We start from the raw sequence: 27,039 nt of genomic DNA on the forward strand, positions 1-27,039 counted from the left end.
TTAAATTTATCAAGTCATTTTAACTTTAATCCTGTTCCTCTCACATCAAAATCCAAAAAAGTTTTGAACTGTTTTCACTTGTAATCTGTACATATGTGTCACTGGACCAGAAAAGAAAAGCTGAATAAATAAACTTTCCACTGATGTATGGTTTGTCAGGACAGAACAATATTTGGCCAGGTTACGACTATTTGAAAATCTGGAATCTGAGGGTGCAAAAAAAATCAAAATATTGAGAAAATCACCTTTAAAGTTGTTTTAGCGATGCATATTACTAATTCAAAATGAAGTTTTGATATATTTATGATAGGAAATTTACAAAACATCTTCATGGAACATGATCTCTAGTTAATATCCCAATGATTCTTGGCATAAAAGAAAAATCAATAATTCTGACCCATAGAATGTACTGTTAGCTAAAATCTGACCATCTTTACAAAGTTCGTTTCATCAGTGACATCAGTTCATCAGTTAATTTTTTTATCATATCTTTTGCTTATTGGATTAAATCCAGAGTTAAATTTGGAAAAATTCTGATTCTTCCCAGAAGCTTTTTTCTTCAAACACACATACCACATACCAGTTAATCAGTTAGTTAGTTTATCATCAAACTGCAACTGTTTAATCATTTTTGTATGTTATCTGGAAGTCTTTTTGCACTTCCTATTACGATAATGTTAATCATTCTTTTTCTCTTGATCTCACTGTGCAGTGCACAAGGGGTTAAATCTGATGTGGCTCTGAAATGGCTTGAAACACCAGAGAATGCACGTTGATTTGCTAAAAATAGCACGGAAATAATTAAAGCCATATCACAGATGTGACGTTTGTACTGACCCGAATGACAGATATCTGTTGGCTTTGGTTTCTGCAGACAGAAAGGTCAGAGAGAACCCACATGTTGCACAATGGAATATGATATGATGTTGTGATGTAAATGACCATTTCTGATGATACAACATGTTCACCTCAGATTTTCCATGGGTAAGTTAGGTAAAATACGATATGTGCATGAAATGATTAAATAACTGTATTTAAGATAATGCATGTGACCTGATAGTTGTTTGGGTTCGATTAACAACGCGCATCTTTAAAGGAAGGGTTAACCAAATAAAATAAAAAAAAAAAGAAAATATGCTGAACTTGTACTCTCAGGCCATCTTAGATGTAGATGAGTTTCTTCATCAGAACAGATTTGGAGAAATATAGCATTATATCACCAGTGGATCCACTACAGTGAATGGGTGCCATCAGAATGAGAGTCCAAACAGCACAATAATCCACAAGTAATCCACACCACTCCAGTCCATCAATTAACATCCTGTGAAGTGAAAAGCTGTAAACTGCACTCCTACATCAAACATATATATATATATATATATATATATATATATGTGTGTATGTGTGTGTGTGTGTGTTTTGCTAGTAAACAGTGCTTGATCTGTGCATATTTCTGTCCTGATTCAGACAAGATTGACTATTTTCAATGGTTTGTTTCTTATAAACACACTGCTTTTCACTTCACATGCCATCAGTTGATGGACTGGAGTGGTGTGGATTACTTGTGGATTATAGTTATATTTTTATCAGCTGTTTGGACTCATTCTGACGGCACCCATTCACTGCAGAGGACCCACTGGTAAGCAAGTGATATAATACTAAGCTTCTCAAATCTTGATTGGCTTGAGGGTAAGTAAATTTCATTCTTAAATATTTATTCTTTATTTGTTTTTTTACCGTATCTTTTGCTTTTAAAGCTATTTAAAAAAAATTCTGATTCTTCCCAGAAGCTTTCCTTTAAGAGTTGAAAGTTGAACTGGATGTGCTTGTACCAACAGCTAAACAGCTGAAACACTGCCTTGCCCAACAGCGCTCCTTCTTGGAAATGCAACTCTGGCAGGACATTGCTGTACATCTAGAGTGCAAACTCCAGACGACCCGCAATGGCGTACGTGAGAACACCCTCATCCTGTAGTTTAAAGTGTAACCAGCTGCTATTTTCATTTTGAGCTCATGCCAATGATATGAATCTGAGAGCTGGACATGATATGATTGGTTGCCGTGTCAAAGCTGACTGTAAACTGAACGGATTCATCCATATCTTCGCTTCCACCTGTTTGGCAAAGATCAATATTTATATTGATCTTGGTGAAGAAAACAAAATGTTTCAGAGAAAAATGTAATGTGTATTGTAGGTTAACTAAATGTTTTGTTAACTCAGATAACCATTGTAAACAGCTGATAAATATTATCCTTCTATTGAAATGTGGTTTGTATACGTGCTGAGACATGTAGTCATGGGCAAGTAATCTGTAATCATATCTGCTCATGTTATCCTAACTCATAACAAATATGTTTTGAATATTTATAGCACACATGTATTGCAAAAATGTGTCAAGTGGAAGAAAACAAGATAATTTGTTTTAAATTACAAATCTAATAGCCATATATATGTGTATGTATATATATATATATATATATATATATATATTACATTACAATACATAATACATTATATATATAGATTTAATTAATAATATTAAAATTGCCCTTGTAACATTTCAGTAGCTATCATCCATGGTTTGCTTTCAGTGTTGTAGTATTCATTGTAGTATCAATGGCATACTATTTTCATTTTTATTAGTATTTTAGATTGTTTTTTCTTTTTTTTTTTTTTTTGGTTGGTTGTTTGTTTTTTCATTTTGAAGTTATAGTAATTTTGTTGTTTTTGTGATTTAAACCACTTTAAAAACCTGCAAAATAACAGGGTTATTATATAGTTTACCAGGCCATAAAAAACTAGTTTTAAAATAATGTGATTATATTTAGTAAGGAAAAAGACAAAAACACAACAAAATGACAAAAACTTTACATTTAAAAATATATATTTACATTTATAATTATATAAATTTTAAATTATTATATGAAATTATATTTATTATTTTTTTATATGTATATATAATTTTTTAATTTAGACAAACACAACAAAATTACAAAAACTTTATTTATAAACCAAAACCTTATATATTTACTTTATATATAATACTTTTGTATACTTTTATACATATGTGTACATGTGTGTATATATATATCTTTTGACAAAAAAAATTACAAAAACTTTATATATAAAGTATATATGTACTTTATATGTATACTTTTATTTATATGTATATATATATATATATATACTTATGTTTGTATATATAAAGTACATACAAACTTTATATGCATAGTCATATATATATACATATATATATGTTTAATAAGAATATCAGAATATGTGTTATGTTGGTCAAAAAAAAAAATACATCTTTTAATACTTAGCAAAAGGACCTTTGGCAAAGATCAATGTATTCAGTAAGTTATTTATTAAAATATTTAGTTCAGGATTATATTTAAATCAGAAAGGGGACATAAATTATAATTTGAAATTGATTAAATCTTTATTACAAAACCATGCTGATCAGCTAATAATGTAGCAACAGACTAAAATAAATATAAATTAAATATCAAGATTTAATCTTTTAATTCAGGCATACAATTTCTATTTCATAACTAGTGTAGTATCTCATAACCAGTGGCAAGATAATAACATCTGTTATACATGTTAATGTTTACATCCTGATAATATACATACAAATTTACAGCCAACTGCATCAAAACGTTAGATAACAGAAGAAAAAAAACATCCAAATTAAAAAAAAAATAAAAAAAATCTCTCTCTTTTATAGATCAAAATATGTTTTAGTTAAAATTTCTCACAAAATAAAAGACACGTTTTCTGAGGCAGAAACAGAATTTTACTGCGCACGTGCTGAATAAATGCCTCAAAGTCATACCAAACACCAAAGGTCAAGTCAATTCAAGTTTATTTAAGCATTTTTTTCCGGGTTATGACCTGAGAAACCAGTTCTGAAGTATCAACAATGACATCACACATCAGGTAATTATTTACCGCATAACTCACAAGGGTCTGATAAAAATAGATTTCCGGTGGTGACAAAAACAGTATCAATAATTCATCCGTCCGCTATATGGCAAACCAAATCATTTCAGGTCAGCCAAAATAAACCTCTATAAAACTATACAAATATGTATACAATTAAATATACACATTTATATCAAAAAATATTTATCATCTGAATGAAACGAAACAAAAGCGTTATTTAAAAAACAAAAACAAAAAAAGTCATACTATATAAAAGGATACATTTCTAGCAAGGGCAGTGTGTGCTTTTGCAGTTGCAGGCTGTGCTCTCTTTACACATAATTACACAATTCGACAGGCCTTAAGCACACTCCTCAACGTTGGTCTCTTTCAACATACACAAGTGTCCTTGTTTGAAGTAAATCACAGACATCATGGTGAACAGTTTAAGAGCAGTTCATGTTTCCGGCCACCAGATGGAGGTCGAGAGCATCATGATGATCACGATGGTGACGTCACTGGACCACTTCAAAATAGTGTAGTATGGCCATTATGTGCTGAGGCATGAACACATAACCGGTGTAGACGGCCATAGCTGCCACTGTGATCAGGAGAGAATCTGAGAGTCTTGTTAAGGAAATTAATTTGCAGAAAACTTTTTTTTTTTTTTAAAGTGTAAAATAAATCAAACTTTTATTTAGCTTGATTTAATCACTAAAAAAACTCACACTGAAACTGAATAACAAAGTTATTTTTTCTTAAAGGTGGAGTATTGCTTTAAAATGGTGCAATGAGTTTATAAATAATTTTAATATGTGACCTTTTGGCCTTTCTATAATAAAATAATACAATTTATATTTGTCTACAAAACATAAAGCATTTACCATTTCACCAATACCGTGTGTAATAAAAATAAAAATACAGTAGAATTCCTATAAAATGAATGGCATTTTATATGTATTATAACATTACATTACATTATATGTATTTTTATCAGCAGACTACTAATAAACATAGATGTACTGTTATAAATACCGTATGTGTTAAACATTAATTTTTGCCAGCTCCAAATAAAAAAATACAAAATTGTATAAATATACACTGCTGCTCAAAAGTTTGGGATCAGTAAGATTTTTAATGTTTTTTAAAAGAAGTATTTTCTGTTAATCAAGGCTGTGTTTATTTGATTAAAAATTTTAATATTGTAAAATATTATTGCAATTTAAAATGGTGGTTTTCTATTTTAATATACTTTAAAATAGAATTTATTTCTGTGATGCAAAGCTGAATTTTTAGCATCATTACTGCAGTCTTCAGTGTCACATGATCCTTCAGAAATCATTTTAATATGCTGATTTATAATCGATGTTCTTCTGATAATTTTTTCTATTTTTATTTTATTTTTATTTATTTTTTGAAAATGTGATAATTTTTCAGGATTCTTTGATGAATAAAACATTTAAAAAAAACATTTATGTAAAATATAAATATTTTGTAACAATACACACTACTGTTCAAATTTTGGGGTCAGTAAGTATTTTCTTTCTTTCTGTTTCTTTGTGTTAAATTGAGAAAGAGTGGTAGTAAAGACTAGAAAAGATTTATTTTCTTTTGTTTTCTTTAGATTTCTTTAGACTACTCATGTGACACTGAAGACTGGAGCTGAAAATTCAGCTTTGCATCACAAAAATAAATTATATTTTAAAGCATAAGAGACTTTAAAAAACATTAAAAATCTTGCTGATCCCAAACTTTTAATCAGCAGTGCATATATATCCTAAAGATTACTAATAAAAATAGATATTATTGCTGTAAATACCGTATGTGATAAACATGAATTAGTTGCCGGCTTTAAATTAAAAAAAAACACAGTAAAATTTTACATTATCAGCAGACTACAAATGGACATGTATATTATTGTGATAAACCCTATGTTAAACATGCTTTATTTGCCAGCTTTAAAAAAACATTTAAAAGAATTTCGTATTTCATTAGGAGACTACTACTGAAAATTGATATATTATTGATACAAACACTGTATGTTAAAAATGAAATAGTTACCGGCTTCAATATAACAAAAAAAAAAAAAAAAAAAAAAAAATTCACATTTAATTGAATTTTAGATTTTTTTTTTCAGAAGAATATATAAGAAACACAGATGTTATAAAGATTACCAATGTACAAACAGCACTAAAACAGGTCAGCTGACATTACTCAGGTGACCAGACAGTAAAACATATTTCTCCTCACAGAAAAGGTGGATAAAGCAAGTGAAACTGAAATTTAATATCATGTTCCCACAATCGTCTTCCAAGAAGAGACCTGAAAATCAGGTCATGTTATGTCAATTATTCAAATGGTAAACGTCACACCCACCAGAAACAAGTTACATGACTCATTCAGTTCAAAACATCATTTTGAGATTATAATTAAATTCGTCAGAATTAACAGAGTTACTAATACAAATATAACTTTAGAGAGCAACTAATACGAATCAGCTGTTGCATAATCAGATGTAACTTAACGTTAACAGATTTACGATCGGCACACCGGCCTTTCACAGTCTACGTCAGTCGAAAATACGTAAATTCGGTTAAAGCATAATTTTAGTATATAATAATAATATTTAGTTAATCATACGATACGACACACTTGAATAGTAAGGAAACCACCTGATACCTTACGTGGAGGTACGAACTCATCCCAAATGTTGTTTCTTAAACAAATAAAGCGTTGTATTTGACAACAAAAGGATACTGAAGATAGTTCTTTCCCACGGCTCCAACATATAAAGAGCTGTTACAAGCAAATATTGGTAATAAAACCAAGATAATTGTTTCCAGGCATCTCCTAACGCCATATTTTCAGTCGGCTCGTGTTGGTCCCACCGCTCCCTTTCCGGTCCAGATCATAACAAAATAAAAGTCAGGTGTTGGAAAAGTAATGGAGGGAACTTGCGGAGTAACAAAATAAAAGTCCCAAACAAAAAAATAGCAATAACACGCACCTGTAAACAGGTAAAACTTTAATGTCGATAACTTTAACAGGGCTGCCAACTCTCACGCATTCAGCGTGAGACTCACGCAATTGACGCAATTCTCACGCTCTCACGCCACACCCCCCCTTTTCTCACGCAGACTCGTGCAGCAGTGAGAAAAAAAAAAATCGCGCCGCATGATCTCGCAAAGCAACGCGCAGAGAGACCAGACAGACAGTGTAGTGAGTTTTTTGTGACAATTGTGAGGGAAATACACAATTTATTCCCATAAACTGTGTAGTCAGCCGTTCTCCCTCCCATCTGCACCGTGTGAATTGTGAACGCAGGCAGGTCAGTGAGTTACAGGGCGCCCCGTGTCTCCGTCCAGTTTAGGCTAGTAGCTAATATGCTGTTATAGTTTATATAGAATTAAGTTAGCATTAGCAGAGTTGTTTGTTTTGCAGCACTGAGCAGTTATTTTACATAACTTTAATAAAGTTATGTAAAATAACTTAAAAGCCATCCAAATCAATGATTAAGGCTGCAAAATCAGCCACCAGCATTTACAATAGAGCACATGTTAATCTGTGAACATGTTAATCACATGTTAATGCTATTTCTGTAAAATGTTTGTGAAAATTAAATGTAATGTAAATCTCCCAAGAAATTCTGTACAGATACCAAATACTTTGACAATCAATATATACCTAATACACTTCTGCTAATGCAATGATTTTGTGTTTGTATTTTTTCCACACCAAGCCACGCCCCTCCATAAGCCCCTCCCCCATAACAAGCCCCGCCCCCAAAATCTCACTCTAGGCTGAACTCAAAAGTTGGCAGCCCTGCTTTAATATCACAAAGGTGCCGTCATATTTGATACAAATTATTTTTTTTAATAAGAATTTATTTAAACGACACTGTTCACGTTGAGAGCACTTCAAGGAGAAGTCCACTTTCAAAACAAATAAATTTTTTTTTTTTTTTTTGAGGAAAATATTTCAGCATTTTTCTCCATATAATGGACTGCTATGGTGCCCTGATTTTGAACTCCCAAAATGCAGTTTAAATGCGGCTTCAACCGATCCCAATGCCATGGTAAATGCTCCCTGCCGAGGAAGAAGGGTCTTATCTAGTGAAACCATTGGTTATTTTCATAAACAAAATACAATTTAAATACTTTTTATTGTCAAATGCTCATCTTGCCTTGCTCTCCTTGAACTCGGTGTATTCTGACTCAAGACAGGGTATGTTGAAAAACTCCAATCGTATTGTCTCCCTCAACTTCAAAAATAATTTTAAAATCATGCTACGTCGCTGCAGAAGTACCGACCCAATCTTTGTAAAGTGAACATGCGAAGATTATCAAACACCCTTAACAAAAAAGGTAAAACAGTGATATAGTGATATACAATTTTGAATTTGAGGAAGAACATAAGATTGGAGTTTTTCGACATACCCTAACTGTCATGAACCAGAACACAAACAGTTTAGGCAGAGTGAGACAAGACAAGCGTTTGACAATAAAAAGTATATAAATTGTATTATTTTTATTAAAATAACCAATTGTTACGCAAGATAAGATCCTTCTTTCTCAGCTGGGATCGTTTACAACCGCATTTGGGATTGTTGGAAGCCGCATTTAAACTGCATTTTGGAAGTTCAAAATCGGGGCAGCAATGCTGAAATGTTTTCCTCAAAAGACATAATGTCTTTACAACTGAAGAAAGACAGACATGAACATCTTGGATGACAATGGGGTGAGTATATTACATGTGAATCTTTGTTTTGGAAGTGGACTTCTCCTTTAAGCTTAAAACATGTTCATATATGTGACTTTTGTTTAATTTGAATCATTTCCGTGCCCTCTACGGTGTATAAAATACAATTTAATAAAAGGAAAGAGCATATGAGAAGCAAAGTAACAACTTTTATGCAAATATGAAATGTAATGTACATGAAGTGAATCACGTGTTTACATTTTAACAGAATATAAATCAAATAAAAACCCTATAAATAAAATCACGTCTAGCAACATTCCTTTCCCCCAGAAATTTGTAGATTTCTCTCTATACGTACTTTACAGTAATGATACTCATCATCAAACCAACCAAAATGTGTGGTTTGGATTTAGAAGTCCAGTAAATGTCCTTAGCAGTAACTTGCTAGAATGTTGAAGAAATGATACACCTCATCTTTATCATATACAGCCACTTCAGTCGAGCATTCTGTGCACTTGACTGGGTGATAGATCTCTTCTTCGTCCATTCCTGCCAAGCGTGCATCAGTCAGACCTGCGCTCGACTCCATTTCGGCCTCTGTTGATGCGGACGTGGACGTAGACTCCTGACGGGCCTTCTTCCTTTGCCGGTTCTGCTTTCTCTTATTGGCAGTTTTATAGCGCAGCACTTCCTCTTTGTTGACTGTGCAATTCATCACGAACATTGCTCTGTACTGCGTCCGATATTTCTCATGCCTGCGGGTTGAGAAGACGTTTATTGAACAAATAGATTTATGAAATAATCTTTACAGTGAAATATGAACTGAATGTGACTGTACCTCTGACAGTCCAGGCACAGGGTGGTCATACAGGCTGGACAGTTGAGGACGGCGTCACTGCTTGGAAGAGCGTGGGATTTGTTTCTTCTGTTTGCTGATGGTGGCAGCCGCTTCTGATTTCTGTATCTATATGGGGTGGAAAAAAATGGAGAGAAGTTTTGAATGTCACAAATATTTGTTATAACTTATATTATTTAGTGACATAACCTCACTCTTTTCTTTTTGCATCCACCCAAGCTTGGTCTCGATCATCCTCGTCTGGGTCATATAACAGCTCGTCATTTGTGAGAACGCAGCGCTGCTTCCTCCTTAGACCCTGAGAGCTGCCTGATTCAGCACAGAAAACCATATTAACTTAACATAACTTATTTATCCTTTATTACTCCTCTTCACCTCATTACACATTGTTAAACACACACAAAAAAAAATCAAAACAAAAACACGCTCATCACTGGAAAAATCTCTCACACTGGTGCTCAACAAAAAATATTGAGAATGAAAACAAAAGTCAGCACACCTAGTCTCCAAAAATATAATAACAGACTATCACACACAATATAAATGTAAAAAGTTTGGGATCAGTAAGGTTTCTTATGCTCATCAAGGCTGCATTTATTTGATCAAAAATACAGAAAAAAAAACAGTAATATTGTGAAATATTATTACGATCTAAAATAACATTTTTCTATTTAAAATACATTAAAATCTAATTTATTCCTGTGATAAAAGCTGAATTTTTAGCATCATTACCCCAGTCTTCAGTGTCACATGATCCTTCAGAAATCATTTTAATATGCTGATTTATTATCAGTGTCGAAAACTGTTGTGCTGCTTTTTTTTTTTAAAACCTGTAATATTTTTTTCAGGATTATTTGATTTATATAAAAGTTAAAGAACAGCATTTATTTTAATTAGAAATCTTTTGTAACATTATACACTAGGACTTAAAAGTCTGGGGTCAGTAAATTTTAATTATTATTTAGCAGGGATGTGTTAAATTGATTTTGAAAAGTGACAGCAAAGACTTACATTATTAGAAAAGATTTATATTTTATATAAATGCTGAATAAATCCTGAAAAAAGTATCACAGGTTCCAAAAAATATTATTCGGCTTTGCATCACAGAAATAAATTATATGTTAAAGTATATTAAAAAAAGAAAACTATTATTTTATTTCCAAAAAAATATTTAGCAGCACAACTGTTTCCAACACTGATGATAAATCAGCATATTAAAATGATTTTTGAAGGATCATGTGACACTGAAAATTCAGCTTTGCATCACAGGAATAAATAGAATAGAAATAACAGAATATTATTTATAATAAAATATAGAAATATATAGAAATATTGAAAATTATTATTTTATATTGTAATAACATTTCACAATATTACTTTTTTTCTGTATTTTTAATAAAAAAAAAGCAGCCTTGATGACCATAAGTGGCTTACAGTCTTACTGATTCCAACCTTTTTGAATGGCAGTTTTATATAACTATAAAAATTATTTTTTAAAAATAATTTAAAACAAAGTATATAAAGTATATATTAAAAACCACCACCAAAATAAATAAAAGCAAATTCTAACATAAATTAAAGCTAAAGTGTTAATTTATTTTGCAAGTTATTTAGAAGTTAAGTAATTTTTTTTAGGCGATTTTAAGGATCAAAATTTAATTTTGTCTAAATAAAACTATACCTATAATTAAAAAAATACTTTTACCAAAAAATCTTTAAGTAAAAATACCAAAATTAACAATATGATGTTTTATTGAACTATCCATTTACACATTCTGTGCCAAAAATGCTTAACAAGAATACAGTTGTAGAAAACGTTGGATCTATTTTCTTTTTTGACTAAATATCACTATTTTTTTAATTGAACTTTCTTTACGTAATTCTAATTTTGATTGTGTACATTTCTGAAAACCTTTGGGGGAAAAATATATTAAGAGGAATAGAAAAGTGTTATTTTGTAATTAGTTATCTCAAAACATATTTATATTAACTGTTACATGTGTTGTATAATAGGCAGAAAATAGTACATTTTTGAATAATTACCAGCTGTGCCATCTTCATCCGAGTCGGAGTCAAAGTAAATGCTGTCATACTCCTGAGTCTGTTTGTTTGCTGTGGAAGTGCTGTCACTGGTCCCTGACGTTTGGCCTGTAAATGAAGTTCATTTACTGTTATAGGTCAATCTTCAGAATGAAACACTGCTAACTGCATGTGCGTTTGTGAAACCTTGAGCTGAAGATGCGGTCCAGCTGCACTCCAGGCTCTTCATGGTGCTGCTGAGCTCTGCCTCCATCTCCTTCTCAAACTCATCTCCACTGGAGGACTCGCTCTCCCCAGTCAGATACTCTCTGATCAGCTTCTTCTTCTGATCCGGGGTCCCGTTGAGAAGAATATCCAGCTCATCCTCAGAACTGACCAAGTAGAAAACAGTGTGTCTCAATCTGATCTCGTTCATGTTCACATAACACGATTAAAGAGCCACGTATGCTAATACATACTAGTATTACTAACATACATTCGGTATATAAAGCGCATGATACATAATCCAGTTGCTAATGTTCACATTTGTTTGTTTACATGTTTACACGTGAAAGAATGTCGTCTGTTATTTACCTGCTTGCGGCTCCTTCCTCATCACTCGGCTCTTCAATCTCATATGAATCATAATCATCCTTTCGGTTCATTTTTTTTACTTCGAGTAAAACACGATGAAATTTAAACGTGTTACTGCTTTATGAACACTTTAGAACCGGAACACAGGTTAGGGAATATTTCCGAGTCACGCTTTTTGATTTCAAAATAAAGCTGTCAAAATAAAAGCCAAATAAAAAAGACAATCGTTAGTGTCTACACTACCAGTTTTTGAACAGATTTTTAATGTTTTTTATTTTTTATTTTAAAGAAGTCTCTTCTGCTCACCAAGCCTGCATTTATTTGATCCAAAGTATGGCAGAATCATCTTTACTATTTAAAATAACAGTTTTCTATTTGAATATATTTTAAAATGTAATTTATTCCTGTGATTTCAAAGCTGAATTTTTTTCGTCATTACTCCAGTCACGTGATACTTCAGAAATCATTCTAATATTCTGATTTGTTGCTCAAAAAACACTCACTATCAGTGTTGGGGAAAGTTACTTTTAAAAGTAATGCATTACGATATTGAGTTACTCCCTAAAAAAGTAACTAATTACGTTACTTAGTTACTTTTTATGGAAAGTAGTGTGTTACTTTACTTTTGCGTTCCTTTTTAAATCTCGGCAGGGCTTGCTTGTTTGTTTTTAATATAAAAAGTTCTATTTTTGGCAAATGTAAAAGCCTTTTCACACCAGGCTTTGAGAAAAGTAAATTCACGTCTGTACAGTAGACCGCAGACGAAAAATATCAACTCTTCAGCAATAAATCTTGAGTAAATCTTGCTTATTAGTATGGTTGAATTGCATCATCAAAGGTCGGCAGCAAAAACATTGGTTAATAAAATGATATTAAAAGCATAATGATATTTGTATTATTTAACGTATTTAATTATTGCAGGTTTGCGTCATATTCTGAGTTGAATTTCAGTTTTTATTCATTTTGAGGAATAATGAATCTGTTTTTTGTGAGTGAGATGATTTAATGCATGTTCACATTTATTCTAGAACTAACATCTTACTCCTGATTTCTCTCAACAAGGAAAAAGGAGAGGTTTTAATCAATAAATGGGGGGAAAAGTAACTGGCGTTACTTATTTGAAACACATAACTCAGATATTTTCTTGTCAATTAAAAAGTAATGCGTTACTTTACTAGTTACTAAAGTAATAATATTACGTAACTTGCGTTACTTGTAATGTGTTGAAAACAGCTGAGTAGAATTTTTTCAGGTTTCTTTGATGAATAGAAAGTTCAGAAGAAAAGCATTTGTCTTAAATGGATTTTTTTTGTAACATTATAAATGTCTTTATCATCATTTTTGATCAATGTAAAGCATCATTGGTAAATAGAAGTATTTATTTCTATTATTTCTTTCGCTTTTTATTTCAGATAAATGCTGGTCTTTGGATCTTTCTATTCATCAAAGAATCCTGAAAAAATCTCCACTGTTTTTAAACATTGATAATAATGATGATAAGTATGTTTCTTGAACAGCAAATCAGCATATTAGAATGATTTCTGAAGGATCATGTGATACTGAAGACACAAAAATAAATTAAATTGTAAAAAACATTAAAATAGAAAGCAGTTATTTTAGAAAAAAAAACATTAAAATCTTACTGTTCAAAAACGTTTGACTGGTAGTGTATATCAAATCATGATGATTACGGTTATGAATTTTCATGTCATTTTCACATTTAATAAATACTCAAAGGCCATTTAAAGTTTGATTAGAGAAATCTCATTGTACATGATAAAAAATATTTTGCGAGTAAGCGAACACTGCCTTTATTTATTTTGCCCGTTAATTCAAACCATCAGCTTTTCTGTTGACATTAAAAAAACCTCACTTAAAGTAAACAGCATCATTTATTTTTTGTTATTTTCATGGTCATTTTATCATTGTTATCAGCGTTTATGTCAGCATTCCTCCATCTGAATAAATGGAAGCTTTGGTCACATATTGTGAAAAAGAAAACAACATTCATATACAGTGCACTTAAAAAAAGTCTGGAGAAAAATGCATCCATGTATGATATATTTTTTTTTAACAATGTCATATTAATCTACATTTTAAGGCAAACAGACTGAAGCATTATTTGTTAGGAATAAAATTAAGAGGAATAAACTGCAGGAAATTAGTCTGATTACGATGATCCATAGCTATACGATGAAAACTAACACATGTACAAGGCTTTGAGTGACCATACACTTTAATTGTAATAACAATCAGCTCAACTTGAACAAGATATCTGAGCAGCATCCACACACAGATCACCAAAACTAACTTGTAAGATTACAACAGGGAAAACGAAAACAAGCGAAACGAAACAGAGAAACGGGACAAAAGTTGTCGAAAACGATGTAGCGAATCCCATGGAAAACAATTAACAATTAAAAGTTAAAAAGGTGTGATTAAATGAAGTCGTATATCTTGTGCTGTGTGGATCGGGTGATCTTCCACAGTGGACTGCCTCACTTTAGGGGGGGTTGTGGAGGGAGTATGGTGTCTCTGGTAGTGGTAAGTACAGACGTCTCTTTAGACAAACTGACCCCAGGTATGTTCTCTCCTCCATCTTCCGAATGAAGACGAGACCAAAGCAGGGAAAGCCCTATATGGAGAACCTGGTGTCGAGGACCTAAGTGTCCCCTTTCAGGACCCCCAGACAGCTCTGCAGCAATTGTAGATTCCCCTGGAGAGGCAGAGAGAGATCAGAACGTATCGTGAATAAACCAGACGTGCATCTGACATCACCGGAGAGTCACAGTATGAAGTGAACGGAAACCTTGGCATGTTTGAGTTCCAGCTCGGCCAGTTCCACCAAGTTCTTTCTGAACGCTGCTACTCGCCGTGTCTTGAAATCTATCAGTTCTAAATGGGAAAACAAGCATTAATATTTAGTGAGCGAACAGGCGTTTAGCAGATGCTTTCATCTAAAGTGACTCCTAGTAATCTTAATAAACAGACAGACAAACTCCCCGGAGTGATCCGAGGTTATGCCACGTAACAATTTAACATCAAGGTCATTTTCAAAAACACATTTCAATGTAACACCTTGTAAAAACAAATTCTCTGTGCAAATTGAAGGCAAAAATAGGGCTGCACGATTTGGGGAATAAAACTTGATTCAGACTGAATCATGAAAAAAATCAGATTGTGAAAATTGCTCCAAAAAAAAAAAAAAAAAAAAAAGTACTTGCTTGCAGGGCTACACAACTTCGCCCAAAATATTGCAATTAAATAATCAACATGAGCAAATAAATAAATATTGCTATATGACTTTTTTATTATGATGATATTTTGTATAATTATTAATGATTATTATTACTAAATAAAAACATTAAAGAAATACTACTGTTGTAATACATCACTGTAAAACATTGCATATATTAATAATAATAATAATACATATTGGGAAAAAAATGTAAACAAAAACAAAAAAAATAATTTTGGCCAAATTTGCACAATTTGGCCTAAAATTTTGCGATTAAATACTCAACACAAGCAAGCAAGTAAATAAATAGTATTTCTCCTTAACAATGACTTTTATTTATTATTACGATAATTTTTATGATTATTAATGATTATAATTACTATATAAAAACATTAAACAAAGGAATATTACAGTTGTAATATATCACCGTAAAATTCTTAATAATACTAATAACAACAATAATAATTTATATTGTGAAAAAAAAACTGCAATTAATTAATCAACATGAGCAAATAAATGAATAAATTAATGAAATTATTTCTCCTTAACAATGACTGCTATTTATTATTATGATAATTATTATAATTATTATTACTAAATTAAAACATTAAACAAAGAAATATTAGTTATAATATATAACTGTAAAATAAAAACACTGTTTTTATTATTATTATTATTAATTATAATAATCATGATAACAATCATTCATATTGTAAAAAATGTGTAAAATAAATAAATAAATAAAAAAGTCCTTACTCACAGAGCTGCACAAAATTTCATAATTAAATGATCAACATGACTAAAAAAATAAATAAATAAAATAATTTTGTTTTTGTTTTTTTCTTAACAATGACTGTTATTCATTATTACAATGATGGTTATTACTAAATTAAAATTATTATAATTACTAAATATCACTGTAAAATAAAAAAAAAATTTGAATAATCATAAGAAGAAGAAGAAATTTATTATACAGTAGAACTAAAATGACAATGCTCATATTTTTGGCCATCTTAATTTTCAAACCATCAAGGTTTTATTTTGGCAGAAAACCTCAAAGAGCAGGTTAAAGTCAGTATGAAAATTCACCTTCTATTTCTAAATGCATGTTATAGATCTATTAGTTAAAAATAGCATACATTTCTTTTTTTTTTTAATTGTGATCTCGTAATGTTTAATCCAAATGTTATAACTGGATATTCCAGTGAAAATGACAGACTTTTCTCTGGTGACGTATACTGGACTTCTCCAATCATTTAGTCCGGAAAAAACCCACTCCTGGAAACTCACACGCTTCACTCTAAAATATGCTTTTTGCATATATTTATTTAATTAAATCACAGCCTTTTGATAACAGCAACAGTAGCTTTTGATAGTAATGATTTGATAATAGCATTAAGCAATGTCACAATGTAAGTTTGTTTCTGTTTTAATATGATTGTTTATGCAGACCTAGTGTGATCCGACACAATCAGAACCAATGAGGTCTTTCAAGTCGATTTAGAATCGATGACATAACAGTGGGTGGAGCCAACTACAGTGACACCTATTAAAACCAAGCAATCAACAAATGGCAATTTGAAAGGAATAGCAACTTTTATTAAATTGCATCTGGTTAGTATTCTTGTACTGATGTCATTGTTTTTATAATATATATGAAGTACCTTGTTTTGCAGATTCAGAGATTTTCTCAAACTTCTGACAGCACACTTGCTGTGTGGTTTCTGCTTGGAGGACGTCCTTGTTTTTAGCTCTGGCTTTGTCCAGAGCTTTATTAGCATTCTCATAATCAACTAATGCTCTTCCTCGTCTGTACAGGAGGTCCTGTTGAAGACATAATGCAATTTACAAACAAAGAAAACGCACATAATCTAAAAGCATTTTAAACTGAGTCAGGAAGCAACTATGAATAGCAAACGATCAATATTCTCTGCAACAAACAATCAATACTGTATTAAACTGAATCTTATGGTCCAAGAGTTCACTGTTCCACTGCTTTGCTTTGGATAGACAGGCCAGAATCTGTAGCTCAATTACAGTGTATCCCAGGGCTACAGCAACAAATCACTCGCTAATGTAGGAAAGCCCTGTAATGACCAGCTGCCAGTTCAACATGCTGACCACACGTCTCTACCTTAGCGGCTTGCGACTCTCTGAGGTAGTACTTCAACAAGTCGGCAAGTTTCAAATCCTCATCGGCCGCCACGCGAGCTTCGATTTTCTGCACAGGAAACAGAGTTTGAAAACAACTGAGAGGAAGAGGTGAGTGACTTTACAACCCCTAACTCTCTGATTCATCAAATTCTGCCTCCTCTTTTAATAAAAACTGCTGAGGTTAGACACACAGCAAATGAACTTTTCTTCACCTTAGAGAGTAAGGCAGTCAGGACAAAATATTTTTTAAACAAACTTTATTTTGAATAGTAAAGTGAAAAGACTGAACCCAATGTCATAAATGTACTATTATTTATTCAGTGACCTAGTAATAGTGCAGAATCCCATTTATTAACATTAGTTAACTACAGTGTTGTTGACTAAAACTAAAACCATTAAAAATATTTTTTTTGCTTTTTGTATTTGCAGTTCACTATTGTTAATAAAATATTTCAGATTTATTTCAATTACAAAAAAAAAAAAGGATTTTTAATGGTTTTAGTTAAACTTTATTAACTAAAACCATTAAAAACCTTTTTAACTAATACATGAAAAACATTAAAATAGTAAAAGTTGCTTTGGCATCTAACTGAAATAAATAAGCAACTTAAATTAGCTAAAAACATTAAAACTCTTTTTTTTTGTAATTGTAGTTAAGTAATGTTAATAAAATATTTCAGCTTTATTTCAATTACAAAAAAAGGGATTTTTAGTGGTTTTAGTTTTACCAAAAAAAAAAAAAAAAAGATTTTTAATGACCATTAAACCATTAATTTTTTTTGTAATCGAAATAAAGCTGAAATAAATTAATGAAAAACATAAACATGTTCAAAGTTGCTTTGGCATCTAACTAAAATAATTAAATAACTTAAATTAACTAAAACCATTACAATTTTTTTTTTTTTTTTTGTAATTGTAGTTAACTAATGTTAATAAAACATTTCAGCTTTATTTGTTTTTTATTTGCTTCTTATCAGATAAACATTACACTTCAGCTTTAATTACCAAAAAAAGAAGACTTTTAATGGTTTTAGTTGTACAAAAAAAAAACTTAATGGTTTTAGTGAACAACACTGTAGTTAACTATTGTTAACAAAATATTTCAGCTTTATTTTAGTGTTGTTTACTAAAAGTAAAACCATTAAAAACTTTTTTTTACAACTTTTTTTTCCTCTTTTTTTGTAATTAAAACAAAGCTTAGAAAGAAATAAAAGGAGAAATGTTGCTCAGGATAAAGAAAAAATTAGTAAAACTGAAATTAAAAGAATTTCAAGTATGTAAATTAAATATTTAAGTATTTAAAAATAATAACAACACAAAACTAAATGAAAAAAAATAAATATATAATATACCACAAAAATGTTCAATGTTGCTCATTGTTAGTTTAACAATATACTTTATTATAAAAATGTTACTAATATTTTTATTAATTTTATACCATATTGTTTCTTTGTTTTAAAGGTTTTAATATAAAAAAAAATCACTAGGTTTAAATTAGGGCATAAACTTGCACCTATATTACAATTATGTTATGAAACCAAAACCACTTACCCGTGTTTTTTCAAAAAGCTCTGATACTTTCAGGAAAAATCTGTTTAGGGAGGAACAAAACAACAAGCAAGTCAAACATTTAACTCCATTAACCAATTTAAAAAGATTAGGAGGCCATTCACACAGAAAGCGTTTTTGCTTTGAAAAAAAGTGAGATGTGGGTAGTGGAATGGGGAAAAACTGAAGGCCTCGAGATGCCTTTTTTTTTTAAGTTTAATTTTAAATGCATTTTAATTGTTGAATGTTTTGTAACTTGAGTGCTGCGTTATCAGAATGGCTTAACTTCACTTAGAAAAGTACCGGAGCAGAATGGAAAAACTACTTCAGTGTGAACAGCCTATATGGAACTACATGGGAAATCATTGTCGTACTTGCACAGATCTGTGGAGTCTTGGGTTCCTAAGGTGTACAGCGTGGAGGCGATTCTGTTGATATCATCCGCCGCACCTGAAACACACGTCCTGTTAGATCTCTAGACGAGGCAATGCCGTCAGGGTTTCACACATTCATTGAGTCAGTGGTGCAGCACTTAACACTGTTTCACAGCATTCTGCTTTTCCAGATCATGTTTCAGTGTTGTGCCAATAAGACTCACGGCACACAAGGAAAAGACAAAACATTTGGCTCGAAATTGGACAGTCACTTGATGGAAGAAAATAATGTCAATGCCAAAAACATATTCATCTGCATTAACAGAAAGTGCTGCATTAAAATCTCTAAAGCATTATTCAGATCATATTACATAATACATTGCATGTCATCAGATCCTTTTCAGGGAGAATAAATGAGTTTTAAAAAGTCAAATGAGTCACCTGACATACACTGGCTTACTGATAAATGACACGTTTTCCTACTAAGCACTATTATGTACCGCCTCTAAATTTCCTGTTATCACTCCTAACAGAGAAAACCAACCTTTCCAGGCAAATTCATGATGAACATAAAGAGAACCAAACACTGCAAAATGAGGAAACATGCTCATCCACAAATGCTGAAACACGATATGGGCGTATTTATAGTTCACAGCTTTGACACTGAATAAAGTTATATTAAATTAAAGGGTTACCCCACCCCAAAATGAAAATTATACCACCAAAACAAAAGAGTTTTAGCATTGTGCTTTTGAGCTCTTCCAAGGTTAAAGGGTTACTCCACCTCAAAATGAATTTTTTTGTCATAAATCCTTTACCCTCATGTCGTTCCAAACCCGCAAAAGTTTCGTTCGTCTTCGGAACACAATTTAAGATATTCTGGATGAAAACCGGGAGTTTTGTTACGGTCAAGACCCAGAAAAGTATGAAAGACATCGTCAAAATAGGCCATCAGCGGTTCAACCATTATTTTACGAAGCTACGAGAATACGGTTTGTACGCAAAGAAAACAAAAATAACGACTTTATTCAACAATTCGAATCCTCCGCATCACCGTCCAGCGGATACTCTCCAAAACGGAGACGCGGAGGAGACGATATGTTAAAAAAACAGTCGTTATTTTCTTTCCGTACAAAAAGTATTCTCGTAGCTTCGTAAAATTATGGTTGAACCACTGATGGCAGATGGACTATTTTGATGACGTCTTTCATACTTTTCTGGTCCTTGACAGTGGTATTTACTTGGCAGACAATGGGACAGTCACAAACCTCCCAGTTTTCATGCAAAATATCTTAAATTGTGTTCCGAAGATGAACAAAGCGTTTATGGGTTTGGAACGACATGGGTGTAAAGGATTTATGACAAAATTTTCATTTTGAGGTGGAGTAACCCTTTAACCTTGGAAGAGCTCAACAGCACAATGCTAAAACTCTTTTGTTTTGGTGGTATAACTGAAATGCTATTTGAATAAGTACTGGTTGTGTCACTTAGCTTTATAACACACACTTCCTGTGACTGGAGAACTTTGACCTTGCCTTATCCTCGACGCCACATGGTCATGTGAGCCACAAGCAGCTATTAATGTGTGATGGGTTCACCCGTAAAAATAAAATTGGACTTACTTTTGTGAGACCTGATCATTCGATCAGATTTGGCAGATGAGTCTTTGACACGGTTGTGGTACTCTAAAAGGAATGTCTTCTCATGTTCAAAGAAATCATCAACGTCCTGTGATATAAACAAATAGACCGTTCAGTAAAATCTAAGAGGTGAATCTCATGAAGAAATAATATGTTTTGGGATTAAACACAATGATATGGACATGTTTTGACAAGTTTTTTTGGCAGTCTTAAATGAAAACTGCTGTTCAATAGTTTGTGGCCAGTAATATTTTTTTTAAGAAATGTATATTCAGTAAGGATGCATTAAATTGATCAAAAGTGATAGTAATAACATTAATGCTGCTTTTTAAACTCTTTATTAAAATAATCATCTGCTGAAAATTCTGAATTGTATTATATGAATAACATATGAAGAGTTCAGATGCAAAACCAGCTAAAAGCCATCTCGGTCATAAACGAGATAATGATACTGAGTGAATGCTCCGGACACATATTATGCATCCATCAAATACTTTTGCTTCAAACTCGCTAAATTCCAGCCTCAGCCCAATCAGAAGTACTAGTACTTACATAGAAACCTATACAAAGTAGCCAGAAAGAAATGCTAATTTTAAAGAAATACGTCAGATGGATTTAGAGGCTTTTGCATCTGAACTCTTCATATATACACTGCTGTTTAAAAGTTTGGGGGAAAAAACGCAACCTGCATGAGCACTTCTTATGACCCTAAACATTTATACCACAGTGTATTTTTGACTATATTTTTAGTTTTGGCTATTGTGCATTCCACTACTAGTAAAGCATTCACCAGGGAGTCATAAACCATCATTCAACGCGCAGCTAAACACAAAGCAGCTCAAGCCAAAGTAAATAATTTCTCAGAAAGGTGGCTGTCGTCGTGGCCTCCCTCTCTCCACCCCCTAATTTCTAAAGCAGAGTCACATAAAACAGTCACATGACCTGAGAAGAAGGCCACAGACTGAACTGACCTTCACTCCAGCCACAAGAACCCCGTCTGCAGACTTCACCACGTTCTTGAAGAAATCCTCCAGCTTCTCCTTCTTGTTTTTCCCTCGTACACTCAACTGTAATTACAAGTGAAAATCCAAGGATAAATGAACAATTGGATGCTCAGAAATATTTTTAATACCTACTGAGAATGACACTTGCATTTCTATATTTGTTTTGGATTTTTAATTAAATATTTATCTAGTTTGCTTTGCACAATCTCATCTGCTGTTTGCACTGATGTCAGACTTGTTCATTTGTTATGAATAATCTGATCATTTGATTCATGTCCAAGTTTCAGATACAAAGAGAAAAAAATAACTGAAGCAGATTTTAAGTAACATTTAATATTTTAGTGCACTGGGGGAAAAATGAACAATTAAACTCATTATCAAATATTTATTTTAATACATACAAGATTCAATGGTTACAATATAGTAAATAACATGCATAACAATACATAAAAGTAACAATAGCACATATTGTCTTTATACTTACAATATTGTATTTTTACATTTCCAAATATTTTAGAACACTAATGTCAGAGTTTAAAAAGAGGCACACTTACGTCTTGGTTGTACTCTAAGAAAACATGAAAGTTCAAGTCTTTGCGCAGGACGGGATGGGCAGCAACACGGCACAGAAAGACCTCGTGCATTGCCACGGTCTTCTTGAAGATGGCCAGATATTCACTGCAACACATTTTTATATGATTCATAATGAAGTCATGCAACTAGCAATGCACTAACAATCATAAATGAAGTCGATCAACTCACGCCTCCAGTTCCTGTTTCATCTTAGTGAACTCCTCCTTGGTCATAGATCCTTCACCTTCACCCAGCTTCTGAAGTTTCTCCCGAGATGCATCGAAATCCGGTCTCGGCGGAGCAGGAGGAATCTACAGGGAAAGTCTTTATGTTAGCTATTCAAGTGGCATTATGACTCGATTTGCCTTTAGACGGTGCTGGTAATGAAACTCTGGGATTCGTAATATCATCATTTACTGAATGAAAAAAGCAATCGCTCACACTGCTGTGCCTAATGCAAAGTGCTATAAATAATTCAGGCCTGCTTTGATGATATTGTAAATGGCAGTCAGTGCCGGGACTCTTTTTTTGTTGAGTATTAATCTGAGTATCCCAGAAGAAACTATATTAAACAGATAGAAAAAGACTTCTTTGACACTTAAAATAATGCAGAAAATAAGCCAATGAAAGGACGGCAGGCCAAAAATGCAGTAATATTGTGAAATATTTTTACAATTTGAAATAACAATTTTCTATTTGAATATATTTTAAAATGCAATTTATTTATGCAATGCAAAGCATCATTACTCCAGTCTTCAAAGTCACATGATCCTTCAGAAATCATTCTATTATGCTAATATTTGCTGCTTTTGTATTATTATAAATGTTGAAAACAGTTGTGCAGCTTAATATTTTAGCAGAATCTGTGATACATTTTTTCCAAGACTCTAAAGAACAGAAATGTAACATTATAAATGGCTTTACTGTCACTTACGATCAATTTGAAGTGTTCTTGCTGAATTAAAACATTCATTTCTTAAAAAAAAAAAAAACTAAATCTTACTGAGCACAAACTTTAAACACCATGAATATGTGCACTAACAAAGCATATCACACATCAATTTTGTCAGTTTGCTCTTCTAGTTTAATAATAGTTTTACCCAATGTATCCACAATGGAAACGGCACCAAAGATCACTTCCTTTTTTTCATGCACCTGAACTACAACAAAATGACACTCATCATGTGACAACAGAGCCTGTTATGTACAGCAGGCCTATAAAAGGACATTAAGCAATGATTTCAGCCTTGGCAAGAGCGGCTGGAACGTCTGCTCTCAAACACACATAATAGAGTAGTGTTTAAATGAGAGTACGAGCGTACAGTTCAAACAAGCGTCCAGTGTAAAGCAAATTAAAGAATTACATTACTAGCATAATTGCAAACAACTGGCTTGTGATTGCGATTAACAAGCAAGCTGTTACATCACTAATCAAACTTATACTATTATATGCAAAACACTTAACGGTACTTACAATGTAACCTGCGTATTCTTCATTTTCCACAAACGAGTCGTGGAGCCAGATAAATTCTTCATGCTGTCTGACCACTGAAAATTCATTCTGCTTGAAATTAGGTAGAGTGCTCTGGAAAAAACATAAATCATCACTTGGTGAATGAATGCGGTAAACGATGAGCGCATAAAGTACACTTTGGAGGCAGGGCCGATGTTGTGTACCTTTGTATGGACGGTGAACTTGACCTTGTCTCTCTCGCTCAGAGCGTCTGAAATGTCCACCTGTAGTGTAGCGTCGGTTTGCAGATCCACATTCACTGCCCTTGGCTATTAAAATAATGAAATAAATACAGTGTCACTTAATAATCAGTAACAGCTCAAACAGTGAGGATCACAGCAGATGGAGACTGTTGCAATCACGCATCCATTTTTGAGTATCACACAAAAATCATGAAGTTTTATGTAACTGCAAAACATTTATAATGCATATTGTTGCATTTAAGTAAAAGACATGACTTGTCAAGCAATGACTGCAGAGCCATTCAACCTAAAACAATTTCAAACAACATTTTTCTCAAGAAACATGGAACATTTGTACTTCCAAATATTAATTTGAGTTAACGATGAAAAACATTGAAGAGAGTTTTATACAAATACATATGCATTTAACTATAAATGCATGTATAAAATCCTCAAAAAAAGTTCATGTCCAAGTTATTCAGCAACTACAATATACATATAATAAATGTTACATACAAAACAGCGTTAGGCAGTAAAATTATTATAATATTGTAATATGATATAATATTATATTACAGAATTAATTACTGAGATTTTTAAAATATTTAATAAGAGTTTTTGCAGTAACAAAATCTGTATTAAATGTTATATTTTGGCAGAAACAATAATTATGTAACTTACAATGCAACATTACTTTAATTCTAAACATTATTTAAAATCCACAATGTTTCTATACGGGCCATATTTCTTACAAAACTGACAATATACACTACCAGTCAAAAGTTTTTGATGTTTTTAATTTTTAATGTTTTTTAAAGAAGCCTGCATTTATTTGATCCAAAGTACAGCAAAAACAGTAATATTTTGAAATGCTTTTACTATTTAAAATAACTGTTTTCTATTCGAATATATTTTAAAATGTAATTTATTCCTGTGATCAAAGCTGAATTTTCAGTATCATTATTCCAGTCTTCAGTGTCACATGATCCTTTACAAATCATTCTAGAATTATTATTATTATTATTATCAATATTACAAACAGTTGAATACATTTTTTACAGGATTCTTTGATGAACAGAAAGATCCAAAGATCAGCATTTATTTAACAGAAATTATAGAAATGAATACTTTTATTTAGCAATGATACTTTAAATTAACTTTAAATTCTTTAAATTGACCAAAAGTGATGACAAAGACTTTTATAATTTTACAAAAAAAAATTCTCTTTCAGGTAAATATCGTTCCTTTGAACTTTTTATTCATTAAAGAAACCTGAGAAAATTCTACTCAGCTGTTTTCAATATAATAATAATCTTTTTTTTAATCAGCAATATTATAAGAATATTAGAATGATTTCTGAAGGATCATGTGACTGGGGTAATGATGCTACAAATTCATGAATAAAATATATTCATTTATTCATTATATTCATGAATAAAATAAGAGGAATAAAATATATTCACATAGAAAACAGTTATTTTAAATAGTAAAAATATTTTAAACTTTTACTGTTTTTTCTGTACTTTGGATCAAATAAATGCAGGCTTGGTGAGCAGAAAGAACAAAAAGAAAAACGTTTGACTGGTACTGTATATATTTATATTATATATAAATATAAATATAAATATATACACATGCGTGTGCGTATTTATATATACATAATAAATACGCACAGTACACACCCATATAGTATGCAAACACAAACTTTTATTTTGGATGTGATTAATCGCAATTAATCATTTGACAGTCTTAAAACTGATAATATACCATGAAAGTAATAGGGTATTCTTAAAAAATACCTTAAGGACTAAGTAGGGCAGCATTAAAGTACCATGGTACTGCTACAGTACAATATTTTTGAAAGGTATATCTGTAAATAAAAATAATCAATGGCAATACATTTAGGTTACATTGTATCAATATAGAACAACATTGTTCCATTTGATGCTACATTACAATGTAACATTGTATCAACTTTATACGTATAAGAATTAGCCATTTAATTATGTAAAGTAACAGGTTTTTCGCACTAAGAAATTTGCACATATGCAAACATAAACCTTCAGCTCGATGATAGAGACTAGCTGCTACCTGACAGACACACTGCTCGCTTATTCTTTAACTTCAGCAGGGTTATTTAACCAGCTAGGTGAGTTTATAGTTAATGGCATGATGTGGTTTGTGGGTTCTTGCCCTAGTTTTCTGGCATTGTCATCAGACTAGAGAGTCTAAGGCGAATCATTGTGTATACATGGGTTTGTGTGTGTGAGGTTTGTCAGGAGGAAGTGAACGGACGGACTCAAATAGGACACACACACACACACTGGGCCACAGTGACACCAGCAGTATTACACACGTCCTCTGACTGCAAACACACACAACAAACATGCACAGCACACAGCAGGAGGACAGAGGGAGAATCGAAATGAGGAAAGAAAAAAAACTTACTCCTCTGTCCTCTTCCGAGAGGAAATCGGGACCATCGTCCAGCCCTTCTTGCTGTGGAGAGACACACAGAAAGATCAGAACGAACGATCGGAATGTAAACACGACAGATGCTCGTTATTACTCGACGCATCGGAGGATTCTAGGTGTAAATAACAAGGGTGGAGGGAGTGAGAGAGAAAAGCACCCACCATCATGGCTGCTGCGGGTGGAGTATGAATGTGGCGGAGTGTGCGTGACGTCACTGGGGCAGGAGATCGGAGAGGTGGAGCC

At 32.2% G+C, this 27,039-nt stretch overlaps 3 protein-coding genes across 3 annotated transcripts; all 3 read right to left on the bottom strand.

The window, feature by feature from the left end:
* Positions 1–3,694: 3,694 nt before the first annotated feature.
* On the bottom strand, positions 3,695–6,868 carry sptssa (serine palmitoyltransferase, small subunit A). Its single transcript, XM_051134225.1, has 2 exons — positions 6,686–6,868; positions 3,695–4,547 (listed from the first exon to the last, which is right to left on the bottom strand). The coding sequence occupies exons 1-2, from the start codon at positions 6,786–6,788 to the stop codon at positions 4,444–4,446; spliced, it is 207 nt and encodes a 68-aa protein (XP_050990182.1). The 5' UTR covers positions 6,789–6,868; the 3' UTR covers positions 3,695–4,443.
* Positions 6,869–8,455: 1,587 nt separating this feature from the next.
* On the bottom strand, positions 8,456–12,255 carry eapp (e2f-associated phosphoprotein). Its single transcript, XM_051132608.1, has 6 exons — positions 12,096–12,255; positions 11,709–11,893; positions 11,526–11,630; positions 9,677–9,791; positions 9,465–9,590; positions 8,456–9,381 (listed from the first exon to the last, which is right to left on the bottom strand). The coding sequence occupies exons 1-6, from the start codon at positions 12,164–12,166 to the stop codon at positions 9,057–9,059; spliced, it is 927 nt and encodes a 308-aa protein (XP_050988565.1). The 5' UTR covers positions 12,167–12,255; the 3' UTR covers positions 8,456–9,056.
* Positions 12,256–13,968: 1,713 nt separating this feature from the next.
* Positions 13,969–27,039, bottom strand: snx6 (sorting nexin 6). Its single transcript, XM_051133959.1, has 14 exons — positions 26,958–27,039; positions 26,770–26,820; positions 24,304–24,408; positions 24,101–24,211; positions 22,816–22,937; positions 22,608–22,731; positions 22,021–22,116; positions 21,032–21,137; positions 19,410–19,485; positions 19,039–19,078; positions 17,468–17,554; positions 16,998–17,157; positions 14,905–14,990; positions 13,969–14,811 (listed from the first exon to the last, which is right to left on the bottom strand). The coding sequence occupies exons 1-14, from the start codon at positions 26,961–26,963 to the stop codon at positions 14,758–14,760; spliced, it is 1,224 nt and encodes a 407-aa protein (XP_050989916.1). The 5' UTR covers positions 26,964–27,039; the 3' UTR covers positions 13,969–14,757.

Source organism: Labeo rohita, chromosome 17 (assembly GCF_022985175.1).
Source record: "Labeo rohita strain BAU-BD-2019 chromosome 17, IGBB_LRoh.1.0, whole genome shotgun sequence".
NCBI classification, from domain to species: Eukaryota; Metazoa; Chordata; class Actinopteri; order Cypriniformes; family Cyprinidae; genus Labeo; species Labeo rohita.

What these genes read in the sequence shown, in the direction of transcription:
- eapp (XM_051132608.1), bottom strand. Translation starts at nt 12,166, where the DNA reads ATGAACCGAAAGGATGATTATGATTCATATGAGATTGAAGAGCCGAGT. An exon ending in GTGGATGCAAAAAGAAAAGA is followed by an intron (nt 9,591 to 9,676) that starts GTGAGGTTATGT and finishes CACCCCATATAG; the next exon opens with ATACAGAAATCAGAAGCGGC. An exon ending in CTGTGCCTGGACTGTCAGAG is followed by an intron (nt 9,382 to 9,464) that starts GTACAGTCACAT and finishes CTCAACCCGCAG; the next exon opens with GCATGAGAAATATCGGACGC.
- sptssa (XM_051134225.1), bottom strand. Translation starts at nt 6,788, where the DNA reads ATGGCGTTAGGAGATGCCTGGAAACAATTATCTTGGTTTTATTACCAA. An exon ending in GTGGGAAAGAACTATCTTCA is followed by an intron (nt 4,548 to 6,685) that starts GTATCCTTTTGT and finishes CAAGACTCTCAG; the next exon opens with ATTCTCTCCTGATCACAGTG.
- snx6 (XM_051133959.1), bottom strand. An exon ending in AGTTCACCGTCCATACAAAG is followed by an intron (nt 24,212 to 24,303) that starts GTACACAACATC and finishes TGTTTTTTCCAG; the next exon opens with AGCACTCTACCTAATTTCAA. An exon ending in ATGAAACAGGAACTGGAGGC is followed by an intron (nt 22,732 to 22,815) that starts GTGAGTTGATCG and finishes AATGTGTTGCAG; the next exon opens with TGAATATCTGGCCATCTTCA.